Source organism: Thunnus maccoyii, chromosome 19, assembly GCF_910596095.1.
Source record: "Thunnus maccoyii chromosome 19, fThuMac1.1, whole genome shotgun sequence".
In the NCBI taxonomy this organism is placed as follows: Eukaryota; Metazoa; Chordata; class Actinopteri; order Scombriformes; family Scombridae; genus Thunnus; species Thunnus maccoyii.
The window spans coordinates 20,405,172-20,420,313 of NC_056551.1; the positions used below are offsets into that span (position 1 = coordinate 20,405,172).

The 15,142-nt window shown below is 39.3% G+C and overlaps 1 protein-coding gene across 1 annotated transcript; it reads right to left on the minus strand.

Annotated features, from left to right (window-relative positions):
- Positions 1-2,059: 2,059 nt before the first annotated feature.
- miga2 (mitoguardin 2) lies at positions 2,060-14,735 on the minus strand. Its single transcript, XM_042395837.1, has 16 exons — positions 14,636-14,735; positions 13,606-13,871; positions 12,708-12,918; positions 12,497-12,612; positions 12,208-12,328; positions 11,263-11,390; positions 10,885-11,002; positions 10,528-10,634; positions 10,280-10,392; positions 9,839-9,911; positions 8,531-8,617; positions 8,291-8,389; positions 7,060-7,194; positions 6,920-6,973; positions 6,693-6,809; positions 2,060-5,863 (listed from the first exon to the last, which is right to left on the minus strand). The coding sequence occupies exons 2-16, from the start codon at positions 13,699-13,701 to the stop codon at positions 5,663-5,665; spliced, it is 1,776 nt and encodes a 591-aa protein (XP_042251771.1). The 5' UTR covers positions 13,702-13,871; positions 14,636-14,735; the 3' UTR covers positions 2,060-5,662.
- Between the last annotated feature and the right edge of the window lie 407 nt (positions 14,736-15,142).

The following is a 15,142-nucleotide window of genomic DNA, read 5'->3' on the forward strand; positions in this document are numbered from 1 at the left end:
CTTCAAGTATTCTAAAAGTGTCTCACTGCCATGGTGACATTCTTGGGAATAAAACAAAAGGATTATGGACAGAGATGTACTCACCCACACAAACACACACAGCAGGGAAACTCTCTGGCTTCTTACAGCTCACACAGAGTCGGTCAGGAACAGCAGGTGCACAAAGACCAGCAAAACAGGAGACACGCAAAAGTAAACAGCAAAAACATGAACAAATGCAAACTAGCTCTTCACTCCAACTATAAACTGTAAAGCTAAACAACAGAGGAAGCGGAGAGAAGACAGTCAAGCAGTAGAGAGGTGGAAAATGTATGTCATGTCGTGTGCACAGTCTTCCAGATGCAGTAGAAAATGAACAGCAGGACTCAAGATATTTTAAGATATTGAGATTTAAAGGAGTAAAATGTGAAGATTATATAATGTTAAAGGACAAAGTCTTTGTCAACACCCATCAGGGTTTCAATACCTTTAAAGGTCATCTATATTGAGTCAGTCTGATGTGTGATGTTTCCACATTTTCCATGAAAAATGTGGTAAAAATGCTGTTTTGTCAAAGGGATAGAGGAGGAATGAAAGCTTGTGTTACAGCCATGACTGGAAACAATGGTGAGGGATGTTCAGAGCGTTTATCTGAATGAGAAGAAATACAAACAAGTATATTTTCACAGGCTTAAAATGCCTTTCTGTAGATATTAGAGGTAGACATACATACCGGGTTTCCAAACTTGTTCAGGAAACTTGTGACTCGTGCGCCCTCTACTGGTCTAATATTTAATTCTTACACAGCTTTCTCTCCTGTATTTCTCCAACTGACTCTCCCTTCTTTGACAAAGTCTAAGTAGGTTTAAAAAGCCTGATAATGAATAAGAATCTTGCACTGAATTTCACACTTTAATTGCCAATGCACCAGCCTAACAGTGGCCCTCTATCATTCAGAGGTTTGATGATGAAGAAGAAAAAGTTGTAGAAGAAAAACAGAAAGAAATCGTGTATGTAAGAATAACAAGAGAAAAAGAGGTACATCAATGTTTTTAGGATGTCTGTTGAAAATGTTGACCTGCTGGTGGCACCAGAGGAAAAGTCAGCAGATCACCAATGTCAGTAGGATTCATCCTCTGGGGAACATGAACGTCTGTACAACATTTCATAGCGATCTATTGCTTTTGAAGGTTTTTCAGTTTGGTGGACAGTAAACTGACAGACCGGCGTTAACATCCTTTGTGCAGCTAAAGAGAAAAACAAAGGGAGATCATATTGGAAGTGAAAGCACACTGTGGATGCAGAAGAAAAGTTGTTTAATAATATCCTTGAGGAGTTATTAAAATGGAAGTTTCCTATAAAACAGTTAAGAGTTGAATGAATAAGACAAAGCTCCTGTAGCAAAATAACTTTTTAGGATCTCAGTAATGCAGAATAAAGACTAACAGTGGTGACGACGTCTTACAAATTTCATGTGATATCTAATTATCATATTCGATTTTTAATGCAATAAATATTAAGCTTTAGTTGTAGTGAGTAAAATCATACTTCTCGTCTGAAGACCTTTGACTTTAGTTTTTGAAAACAGTACACAATCTTCATGATTCGTGCTTTTATAATGGATTACATTTATTTAAGAAATGTATTTGTCCATGTTGGGAATACTCTGAATGAAGCTGGTTTTAATCATGAGTATATAGGGAACAAGGATCTTTGTATCATTTAACTCTGAATAACACACTGCAGTGGTTTGCCCCCTTGTGGACAATCTCACATAACTGACCGTTGATCATTTTTTAAAGGACATATTCACACATTCAATTATCTCAGATGCAGGTGTGTTGGAAAGTATCACTTCAATCTTGAGAAAAGAAGATCCTGCACTCTGCTCTTGTTCAGCATCAAAATTATTGTTGTAAGAATTGTTTAATACTCTTGACAAAGGTCCAGAGGGGCTGAAATGTTAGTGGGATCAATAAATCATGAGGCTGAGCAAGAACAGAGTCTCTCCTCAAGATTGAAGTGAAACTTGGAGAAACAATTCAAGCCACTCAGGGTATCAAAAAACACTTTTAACACATTTTACTCATTTGTTTATATTCATTTTTAAGGACAGACTGCTCTGTTCAATTCAGTAAATGATTTTTAGTGTGTGTTTTTAAGAATATTCCTCTTTACAACAGTAACAAAATCATTCTGTGTGTTAGGAAAGTTTGATTCCCGGTGGGACATGAAATACAACGAGCCATCGTCAGTTGGGAAAAAGGCGTAATAAACATGTTGTTTAATAACAAAAAAAAAATAACATTTAATATGGAGAATCAAAATCAATTTACAGTTTGTGCTGGCATTGTAATTTAACAATAGAAAAGACAAAAGGCATGAATAGGACACTTGTAATGTACAGCAGTGACTTTCAAAAAAAGAAAATCATCTTTCTTTCCACATTTTGGCCGTTTGGAAACCTCTCTGAAAATCTACTGAATGTTCACGAAGTTGGAGAGTCGATGCCTGAATTTCGAGAATCAAAATGATTACAATAAGTTCCTAAATGTTTTCTTTAGCACATTTCTAATTTGGATTTTCTAAACGACTAACGACTAGGGCTGAGCCGGGGTCTTTATGTTGCAGGTTTACATTGATTGATGCGTTTCAGAGAATCTACGATGTTGACATGCAAAAGCTGTCGAAGGAATACGTCTGATCAGCTGCTCTCGGGACACTGTACACAGAAAAAAAAGCAGACCAATCTGTGAAAACAAGACTTAAACATTAGCATATTTCCGCAATTGTATTTTACCTGCATGATACATACTGTCGCAAATATACTTGCTACTCTACAATAACAAGACTAAAACAGGGGCAGCTCATCAAGGATTGGACCACACGCAATCAAAAGCTCTTAAAAGTTAAAATTTGGACATTTCAAAGATGGAGATGAAAACAAAAACTTGTGATAGTAACCGGAATAAACTATTTTCATAATATAGTTTTCTGGGATAAAGATAATTTCTCTAATGTACAGCATTTACGTTCTATGTTATTTATAATACGTCTCTTCTATGATGCGATAAATACTTCAAAACTCTCAAACTCAAAAAAAAAAAAGGGTTGTGGGACATTCTTGTATCTTTCTGTTTTGTTTTTGTTGTTTTTTTTTGATAAAGTGCAAAATGCTTAAAAAACACAAAGCTGCACATAAATCTGCCGCGTACCAAAACAAGGAACTAAATGATGTTTTTTACTGTAAAGCTTCTATTTACAGTCGCAATTTCTGGTTCACGTGTGACAGAAACAATCCTACGATGCTGACTCTCGACACAGCTGTTACAGTTTCAAGACGACACGATGCTAATGCGACACAAAAGAGCCAAAAAGAAAGAAAGAAAAAAAAAACATTTCTGAGCTCTGAATTTCAGAGGTGAATTGCAACAAGAGCAAGATTTGGATTATCAAGACCACAAAACACACACTTAAATGATTATGAATAACAAACCGCTAATGTCTTCTAATGATTAACTACTGACATTAAAATAACCCAAAAACTATGAAACACAAAGTGATTTGACGGCAATGTCTTCCCTTCTCTCACTCATGCACACTGCAAGGATACTACACACACACTGTAGTTAATAATAATAAATCATCTTTTCATCAAGATAATTCAGTATTTGACAGTTTCTCAACACAAATCTGCTTTTACAGTAGTGGAGGATCCTCCCAGCTTGGCATTTTCGTGCCCCTTCAGTGTCTCTGTTGACAAAGACAACTATCTCAGGGGTTATCAGTGCACTTATGTAGGTTACAGTCTGACTGTAAAATGCCTGGTCCATCATTACAGGTCTTTATACTGTAAAAAAAAACAAACAAACAAACAAACAAAGTAACAATATCCTCGCTAAGACTACCACATGGCACTTTATCATTTAGAGGTCAATTTTAAAATGTGCAAGGATAATAGCAGGAGGGTCGTTTTAGTGACACACAGTTTATAGTGATGAAGTGTTTTTTTGTTGTTTTTTTGGTTGTGTGCACTTTGTTACGACCATGAACATCTGACTTTTTCCACTCAAGACTCTTTGGCGTTTCACAGTAAGAAAAGCACAGGTGTTACTTATGAAATGATGACAGTTTCATCGTTAAGCTGATTTGTAACAACTGTGCTTTTCTCCACTATGAGAAGTCAAACTGCTTGCTGTGAAAAAGGCCTTTTTGGGTGAAAGCAGCTGATTTTTTTTGTGTAATCCACTCGTCCTATTTACATCTACAGAGTGACCTTTCAGATTAGATATCTGTACTTCATATCTACTATTGTTCTTAATATTACATTTTCCCTAAAACAGTTTCTATTTTATAAAATATTTATTCAGTTCATTCAATTTAGCAAGTTGTACATCTTAGCCACAAATATTTGGAAGCAATTCGAGTGGCTAAACAGATTCATAAATTAACTCAAAGAATTTCAAAAAAAATAATCTGGCATATTAGTCAAAACGTAATGCATTACCTAATATTTATTTCAAGTTGTACTGTTACTTATTACTCCCTGAGAGCAGTGATGTGTTTCACTGTTCAAGATATTGTTACTGTTGCACCTTCAAAACTGGCAATAATCAGTATTGAGACAGATGTTTTCCACACCTGGTATTGTGTTATTTGCAGTGGGAAAAGATATTTTTGTGCCTCTGTGTTATTTAAAATAATAATATTCATGTCATCCGTTGCCAAATAAAAATCGAGAGGGATCACCGTGATTCAGAGGAAGTAAAACATTACAAAACTTAACAATTTGCATCTTTACATCTGCTTCAAATGAGAAGGATATATGTGAGGAAATTGTCGTCTGGGGTCTGAATATACTGCAGTTTTGGGATAATTCATCTTCTATATGAGTAACATGTTAGCACCCTACACTAATATTACAAGATGTCTGTTTGCAGTCGACACAGTCTCTTGGATTTGTCACATGACTAAACCAAATTGGGATAAATACTTCAGATTAAAGAGGATTTAAGTACAATCAGCGAGGAGACAAATCCGTTACGTCCTTCATCACGCGGCGCAAGTCTTCGGTTGGCCGAGGCTGTCGGGAAATTATCGTGATTTGAACAAGTATCCTTCCCCCTTTAATATATAAAACATACAAATGCCACAATATCGACAGACTTTCACTCCATTTCTTTTCACATAATAATAATGAAGACTACGATGTCCCGCTCGATGCCACAGGTGATGAACAGGAGGTTACGATGCAGCCACTGGTTCTAGTAATAGCGTCGAAGGCCCGGTCTTCATGTGTTGGGAGCGCTTCCGTCAGGTGTGTTTATATTGAGAAGTATCCATTTCACCCAGCAAGGCAGAGGCAAGTCCTCACACATCTGAGATCACTACAGTAGGCATTCTTGATACGCAGCAGCAGATAACGAGGGAGAGATTGAATCTTATAATCCAGACGGTCTCCCTCGTTAACAAGACGGACCGGTGATACTGTAGGTCTGATGAAAACAGTTGATGAGCACAGATGAATGAAAAAATAATGCTGGTTGTCAGTGTATCACAGGAGTATGATTCAATCCAGTCTCAACGTAGCTACAGAGCCGTGAGGTGTCGCCGTTGCCTACTGGTCAGCCTACTGCATTCGGTCTGTACAAGCCCGACGAAGCCCGTAGTGACCCTCGTCGTCTCAGTTGGGCCCCGATGAGCCCTCTGTGTCTTTGGGCAGGGCACCGTTGAGCTCCAGAAGGCAATCGATACCCAGATAACCCAGTAAAATCTCACTCCGGCGGTGGGAAAGGTTCAGGAGGTCCTCAGCCAAGCACTGAGCTGAGGTGAAGCGGACCTTGTCGTGGTCGAACATATCCTTAAGGTACTGCACGATTTGTTGCTGCGGATGAAAGGAGACAAATGAATGAACGGAAACTGAAATATATACATAACATGGTGATTATAAGTTTAAAGGGGTACTCCAGCAATTTAGTTTTACACTTTTTAGTCAATTGAAAAAGCCCACAGCCCTTCCTGTTATGTAGGCTTTGTTGCCAAGGTTGTTGCTAAGGTTACTGATGTTGTCCACTCACATATTTCGGATTATTACTATCTGTTTGGTCCATCACAATACTGTATTTTTGTTGATTTCTGTAGCAACTGTGGTTTGTTTTTGTGTTGTGTCTCGTCTCTCTATTGTACTGTTAAGCTTGTATCTGCCTTTGCCTGTGTATTATGTTGCTTTTTGGTATTTGTATGTTCAAAAATCAACTGACAGAGTTTAAAGAGAGAAAGAAAGAAAGAAAGAAAGCAGCAGAGGCAGAGATATTTTAAATTTTAGCCCCTTGTAAGAGTCATCCCCCTGGATCCTACACTTCCCATGATGCAACCTGCTAGCATCTTCGACTCTCCTTGCCTAATAAACACCTACATCTTTCAAACTCCACACACCCGGTTTGTAACACAGGCTTCCTCTTATAAATTTGAAGTCTCAAGCAAAAACAGAGAAAACCCTAATGACATCACTATGACATCACACTTCGGAAAGCTCCAGAGCCACAGAAGACATTGTCAACTGTTGTCACAGGCTGTGTAGTAATCCTCATGACAAGTAAACTGAACTTCATATGTAAAAATCAGTGGGGTGTCCCTTTAAATTACACCACAAACAGTCAATTAATTTCCAAAATTGTGAAAAAAACCAGTTTCTTAGACCTGCATGCGCTCACCTTGAAGATGGTGCACACTTCAGTTAAGTGCTGCCTGGGTCCCAAAAACCCAAACGCTAAAACTGGGCTCACATGTTCTGATATGGCATAGAAGTGGGAGATAAAACCATCAGGAACCTGTGGACATTAGTAAGAGAAAGAGCCGTCAAAATCAAAAAGATATGCAACAATACTTTAAGAAACTAGGAAAGCGATAAAAACAAGTTTTAAAATTGCCTCAAACTCACCATAAGAAGACGTCTTTTCGCTTTCAAGACAGACCAGCAAGCAGTCGCAAGAGCCTAACCGAAAAACACAACTCTGTTATTAAAGTAAATAACGCATCAGTGGCAAAAATCAAGGAATTTGTATGTGTGTATAAACTGACCGTCTCTTTAAAGCTGTCAGAGAGCCAGCGGTTCCTCAACACAGCTACCACAGAGGAGGGAGGGCTCTCCAGGTCTTCAAACGCGTCCATCAGGATGAAGTCCAACACTATGTCAAAAAAGTTCATACACACCACCTGCAGAGATCATGACATAGACGGTGTTTGAATCCAGAGTTGCACTAGTAATTATGGAATATAAATGCACATTTTATTATAGGTACCCTGTGGAGTTTTTGAGTAACTCTGTGGAGCGATGTCTTTAAGAGTGGGTTTGAGTCTGAAATCACTCCAAATTGACTATATAGTGCAGTATAATTACTCTCCACCATTTTTCCAAAAACTAGCTCAAAGTTTTGCTTTTACTATTATTATTGTGCGTGTGTTCATATACACGCATACATGTATATTTACGTCCTGTTTACTTTTGAATGTACTTACTCACTATTGAATAAACTATTGGGTATTTGTTATACGATGAGTTGTGAATGAGTGACTTCAGACACAGCCTGGGTGCCTGTTTTGTTAGTATTGTGAGTTTCAAGTTATTACGCTGATCAACAGTTGGTGGCGGTATTGTGCCAAGAAAACAAGTAAAGGACGTAAATAAGACTGCAAGGAGGTAAACATGGATGTGAATAATTAAGGTTTCAATTTCTTCCAAAATTGTCTTTGGAAATCTTTTGCGTGAATGTGTTTTTGGTGAGGAGCAGTGAATGTAAATACAACTTTCTTTGTTTACAAACAAAGACAAAAAAAAAAAAAATCACAGGGTGCCTTTAACTTCTGAGGGAAAATTTCATTCCTGTAGTATCTAAATGATGCATATTGCAGTGCATCCGACTGTAAACAAATGTGCCTTTTAATTGAAGATGGATTGTTTGACAGTCAAGCAAGCAACTACAGTTTGTCCCTCAAAGTGAGCCTTATACTGAGAAAAGGACAGTGAGTACTTGAGTTAAAGTTTAATTCAGGTTAGTGACGGAGTATCTAAAGTTCATGTAAACCGCCGGAGTATCCATGTTCCCATGAATAAAACATAAAACACATATGCTTACAGTTACAGTTAGGACAGTGCTGTTTACAGATATTCAAATTCACTGTCATTCAGATTCATGCTTCTTATTGGCTGGGTGTAAAAATAGCCTGACATGAGCCAATGTTAACATATTCATGATAGCACATACAGTGTCAAAAAAAAAAAAAAAAGAAGAAGAACGGTAGAAATCCTCACCCCTCGGCCCTCCAGCTCCATCTTAGTGACAGGCCACGTTTCCTCTCTCTGAGTGTAAAGCAGCATGTCCTCATAGCTCTCTAGGAAGCCTTTGGGACCCTTTGAAGGAAAAAAAAACAACAACAAGACAGGATCTAATTAGTTACAGCTGTGCAAATATGTCCACAGAAGAAGAAGCTTGTCCTGTTTATCCAAATAGGACAAGGTAATAATTGAGGATACAGATTAGTAATGTTTTACCTTGTTTGCCTTCACCATCAACCCTGCAATCATCTGCTTCCCGGTCTCCATGAAAAATGTGCGGTGAGTTTCATCTGATAACAGGACCTGGGGGGAAAGAAAAGCGTTATTCTTCTATTTTCTGTAGTAATTTCTATAATAGTTTATACAGCGGGCATCTGATTTCTACACAGCGTCGACTTATTTTCGAGTGTAATGATGTAATGTTGGCTGCAAATGACTGCCATCAACGTGCTTCAATAACACATTCAGGTCAAGTTAACTTGAAAGTGAATCATCACTCAGGTGTAGCAGGGTGTGACTGATTGACTGAAAAATAAAAGCGGATAACACACTGCAGATGTAAACACAGCTGCAGATATGAATGGGAGTTTCATGGGAGTGCTGACCTTTGCCTGAGACTGAAGAACAAAGCTAAAAATGTTTCACAGACAAAGACTAAGAGCCTCATCCGTTTTCTGAGTGTAAGGCACGCTGTGAGTCACCTCTCTCTGGCTGCAGCTGCTGTCCTTTTATCTGACCTCCATGCTTTTGTCTGGATGTTGCTTAAGAGCAGAAACCTTACTCACTGCCTGTGTGTGCTAAGACGACATATTACCAATGCAGGTTTGTTGGAAGTGTGCTGCAAGGTTTCTACTACGATCTCATTACAATACTGTACTGTGTATAATATCAGTGGTGTCATGAGAGACGGTGAGTCCAGGGGAAAAAAAAGGGAAAAGAGGGAATCTATCCTAGAGCCTTATAGAGATTCATCATGACAAAGATCATCTATCCCTGCACTACAATATTTAGCAACTGGACTGTGTTTTTCATTGCTTACAAATTGGAAAATTGGCAATCAGACACAATTATTGCCAGTTTTCTGAAGTTAATGTTACCAAATCAGGTTCCTGCTAGAAGGGACGTCAGCCAAAGGAGCGCAAGAATGTGTGAGCTTAATAAGAGCTTTCTGAATGTTGTTTTGCTGAAGTCATAGCTGCTGGTTCACAGCTGACATGACAGTTTTACAGGAACCATAAAGACTGCTGAAACTAATCTTGATCATGCTGATAAGTTTTAACCAAAGCGATAAAAAACTATGGAGTTTTTGACCACTAGTGGTGCTATAGAGCAGTGTTTTGATAAGCAGGTCCCCCTGTTCTTTACTCAAGGGTTCACATGTACACCATGAGCATAGGGGCAACACAATATACTTTTTGCTGACTATAGTGTGCGGTAACAGCTGCTGACGGATTATCACAAGAACTGCAGTCAAGCAAACAAAGATCTATGTAATAAGGATGAGTCATATAAGCTCAAGCAGACCTGGAATGCTTGTCTCACACAGTGAAGCTTGGCAAGGAAGTCTTGGTCACCATAACATTCAAGTAATTCAGTCCTGCAAAAAAAAAGAGAAAAGGGTATAAAACTCACTGAAACCTTATTCTTCTCTGAGCTACTGTACATTTAAAATTGATTTTTTGACCGCCTGGGGGCAGAGGAACAAGTGGTAAAGTTGATATTGTTGACATGTTAGCAAACATCCAACAGACACAGAGCAACGTTAGCATTCGTTAGCTTTCATGTTTCTGGCCAACTGATGAATTTAAGTCCAATGTTTGCTCTCCTTTTAGCTCTGTGCAGTAAAGTTAAGTTGGGTGATAATTATCTGTGTCAAACTCTTTTCGCATCTAATCCATTATTAATATAAGCATATTGATTAGCACAGCTTCAAGTATTTAGGTTAAGACTTTATACATCAGTTACCTCAGGGACCTATAGCACACTTTACCCTCCCGGACCAGAGACAAGGCTTCTTCATAGAGAGCTGCTGGCTTAAGTGGCTGGTAGACATCTTCTATAGACATGGCATCAAACAGCTGCACAGACAAAAACATGCATATGTCAGTGCATATGTTGAGTGTACTAGTATATGAGTAGGGGGGCCCTGGGAAATCAGCCAGTGCCATAAAGTATCTTGTTTTCTGTCAGAGAGCAGATAAAAGGGAGCTAACCTCTGCGGCTGAGAAGAAGGAATCGTCAGAGGTAACAGTGGTGGCATCATCATCTCGCAGTTGGTGGAAACTCTCCACTTGAGGCAAGATAAGAGTTCCTTCACTCTCTGCCGAAGGAACAACACAAACTCAGAGTGCAAGAATGAAAACACAGATGTACTCAAGAGATATAAAATGTAGCCCCACCGGTCAAACAATAAGAAATATTGATACACTACTGATACAGACTAAGTGCAAACAATAATTTTGGTGCAGTCAATAATCAAAATGTGATATGTCTACCTTCTTTTAAAAAGGTCACATATAAACTCAGCATGCATCAGTTTTCTGCATTTTCTGAAAAACTTGCTCGCTTACCAAAGTCTGCCAGCACGCTGTCTGTTGGGATACTGCTGCCAAAATCTTCTTGTAGGTGGTAAGCCCTGTGCAGTAGCGTCTCTAACTTGTCAGCGAACACTTTATTACGAGCTTCAACCTATAACAGAGGGGAGAAAAGCATTAAACAGGCCGAAAATGACTAATTATATAGACAGTGTTTGTATTTCATTAAAGTGCAACAGGAGAAAGCTGCTTTTTTGTTTAACAGCATGACAACCAGCGTGTGGCGACTCATTACAAGAAGGTGGAACGCCAAAGACACCATAGATTATAGTACTGTACTCCTGCTGGTAACTAATCAAACCATGCACAAGAGTTTCGAGCTGTCTGTGCTGTTAAGAATAGTATGAAGGTTACCACGGGAAGGTCTCCACACGCCGCCCCCTGCAGAGCGAGGCTGTTGTTGCTGGAGGTCGAGTGGGTGTGGTGGCGTATGTTCAGGGCCATTTCCCACTTTTGTAGCGCTTCCTCGAACAACTCCATCCCTAACAGGAAAAGAGCATCCAGATTTAACCATACTTCCTACCCATGAGTCGGAAAACCTAAAAAAAAAAAATCAGCTAAAATTGGCACAGAACTACAGAGTTGAATTGTTATCTCTTATTAGTTTAAGTGGCAAATAAATACTTATTTTATGAAAAATATTGCTTAATGTACATTTAAGTGACCTGAGGTTTACCAAAGTCCAAAATGAGAAATTCCGAATAGCTCTTAGAGCATAATCCAAATGCCAGACAAGTGCAATCTGAGTCCAAGAGTCCAGCTATTACCTGATTATATCCTAGATTTATATCCTAGATTTATATCCTAGATTTAATCCATTTGTTCTACACCACCAGCAGTCACTACAGTAGTACAGTAGTAAGTGGATGCTGATTTCACATAATGTGGGAAATGTTGTAGTATAATTATGGGTAGCTTGTGTCTTAATGTCACCATAAACTGGTAAAAAGACACAGAAAAGTAACTTTTAATGATATTCAAAATGCAAAGATTGTACGTCATCCAAACCAACTGCAAATGTGAATATTTTCCTTCCTTCTGCAAATGCAGCAAAAACACATCCTGTATCATTTGGGTTTCACATTCATCACCGCAACGCATTATTTTGTTTCACATTCAATTGTTATTTCTGGGTAAAAGGTTCTTAAACAATAAGTGACAAAGTAGAGCTTACTTCTCTCTTCCTCACATTATATCTCAGGTAACACACACAAAAAAAACTCACTATATTTGACATTCAGCTTGTGTACAACGTTTTTTTTTGTTTGTTTTTTAACGTGAGTCGTAGTTAAAACATACCCATTAAATAAAGATTCTCTGCATTAGCATCCTCTATTGCCCCTGACTCTTCCACCACTGGCTCTGCCTCCCAGGGGGTTGATGGATTGACAGATTGATTTGGGGAGCTTGGGACCCGCATCTGGACGGAAAACACACACACACACACACACACACACACACACACACACACACACACACACACACACACACACACACACACACACAAAGAAACATTAAATACATGAGACACCGAGGGAAACAATAAGCAAAAATGTTTAAGAGTGAGTTGTAAAATTGTAAAACTAACAGATGCCAGGCTGTGTGAGGAACTTGAGTGTTTACTAGGGGCCAGGGAAGAGATTCCACTCATGGTGTCATTACTCCGAGTGCTGGGACTCATCATCTGCCGCCCAGTAAACGGACCTGCACAGAGAAATATATCTAAGTAGATGCCGAGACACCCTACAAACCACATAGAAAAGTAATAATTAAAAAGTCCAACGTTAAGACGTCCACACCTCTCTTTAATGATGAGGGCCTTCCGGTCTTTATCAGCGCCTCAGGTATGCCCACTGTCTTCTGGCCCTCCTTCCCCTGTGTTGTCTGCTTCCGTTTCCTCCCCCGCCTTTTCAGCTGATGAGCGGTGAGAGCCAGCGCAACGCTGCCCAGCGCTGTGGCAAACAGCACTTTCTTCAAGTTTGGGGTGAGCTTTAGCTGAGAAAATATGGACTGAAAGCAGGAGGAACAAACATGAGCTGCCATCATAAAGATCCCTCCACTGGTACATAATTTATTGAAAAAATCTCCACAATATAGTCAATAGTTCTGGTGTGCAGAGATTGTTGATTGGTCAATCAACAGAAAATTAATCACCAATTGTTTTGATGATCAAATCGTTTTGAGTAATTTTTCCAAGGGTTCAATGACCTTTATTGTCATCTCACCGTTGTTACATTTATACTTTTCAGTTTCAAATGCTACCTATGAAGACATGAAATTGTGTTTTCCCAGGCTTGGTGAAAAGGTAGTGTAAATAAAAAAAAAGGTATTAAAACTTGAGAAGAATTTAAAATGAAGGTTTAAAGAAATATTTATAAAATAAATAAAGAATAGAGAATGTAAAGAATATAGTGTGCAAGGTTGAATTGAAAAACTGTAGCAGCGTTCATAAACATGGATAGTAAACTGAATATCTTTGGTTTATGGACTGTAGGTCAAGACAAAACAAGACATTAAAGGACTTCATCTTGGGCTTTGGGAGACTGTGATCGACATTTTTTGACATTTTATAGACTAAACAACTAATCGATTAACTGAGGAAATATCAGATTAATCGGTAATGAAAATGATCTTTAGTTGCAGCCCCAGTAGAGATGCAAACCTTAACTGTATATGTGCAAGTGCAAAGTGGCTTACCTGCCCAAATGTGGAATAGAGAAACACTGGTATCTCCGCGACAGTCATGGCCAGAGCCTGGGCGATGGACATCCCTTCTGCTCGTTTGACTGACATCTCAGAAATCGAAATGCCTGCAGGCCACAGCTCTCCAAAGCCTCACATTCACCCTCAACACAGTGTCCTCTCTGCTCTGGGATCAGCCAGCTTGGGACTTGCTGATGAACCGTCTGTCGTCATCCACTCCTTAACTTGCTGGTCCAGTGTTTGACTGTAGTTTTATTACCCTGCAACAGATAAGACATGAGGAAATTATCTGCAGCAGTCTCCTCTCTTTGGAGCTGCATTATATTGTGAAGTATAGGGCATCAGTAGACAAAGTAAGGAGTGCAGCAGTGCTGTTGGCTCCAGGGCAAAACACTCTAGACTCAGACATGGAGTTAACTTACAAAGGTTCATAGTTTAAGCTGGAAAAATCAAGCTTGCATTAAGTGTTAAGCAGCAGAGCAACTTGACATTGTGCCAGATATCCACACAGTCTGGTATGCAGACTGCTCCACACGTACTGTACACCTACAATGTACAATCTACAATAAAAATCGACTAAGCTGCAAAATCAACAATCACTCTCCAGCCAGACAGGACAAATGACAAATGATTGATGATGGAGCGGCTGCCAGTTGACAGACTTGATTATAAGGTGAATAGCAAGCTAGCCTGTAAGGCCAGATGTCGACCCTGCCACCACTTTTTCAACTTTTACGTGAAACATATAACAAATCTGAACTCTGTTGGTAACTATTTTGTGAATGGCGGGCCACAAAATCCTCAGTAGCAAGCAGATAAACCCGAGTGTCCAGTTCAGAGACGAGCATGTTAACGTTAAAGCTAGCACACCAGCTAGCCTAGCTCAGTCTGATCTGTCACTTCTCATCACAGAGCATCACCCGGTCAACCGGACACCGGCCGCGAAGCTTTGAACGGACACCGGCAATGAAAACAGCTCACCAGCGACACAACTAATAAGATAATCCCATAGATAGGTACATACCGAGGCGTCGGGGGAAGGACGTCCCTGTCACAGTCAGTGAAAGCAGCATACTAGTTCTTTGCTCGGGGGCGGTGCCATGGAAACGCAGGAATACTGACGCGACCATCAGCCAATCGAACGCGGAGTAGAGGCGGTTGCCTTTTTTTCTTGACCAATCGGATAAAAAGTGGTGAAGAAAGTATTTCTACCGTCCAATCAGGCCGTAGATCAAAAAGCATCGTTTGCTGGGACCAAAAAATCAGAAGAAACAAAAACTTTATTAACAACACAGTAATATTACAATACAAATAACTACTGGGAATATTGGAGGGAAAAAAAACTAATCACAAGTGAAAAAGGTAACAAACACATTCAATCTCAAATATATACCAGCTGTGCGTGGCATTCAGCCTTGTACATAACAATAGAGGGCGCTAAAACAATAGCATGGGCCCCATACATGCCAATGAAATGTGACTCTACAATAAGGCATAATAACAATAAGTGATTATTGTATTAATACACTTA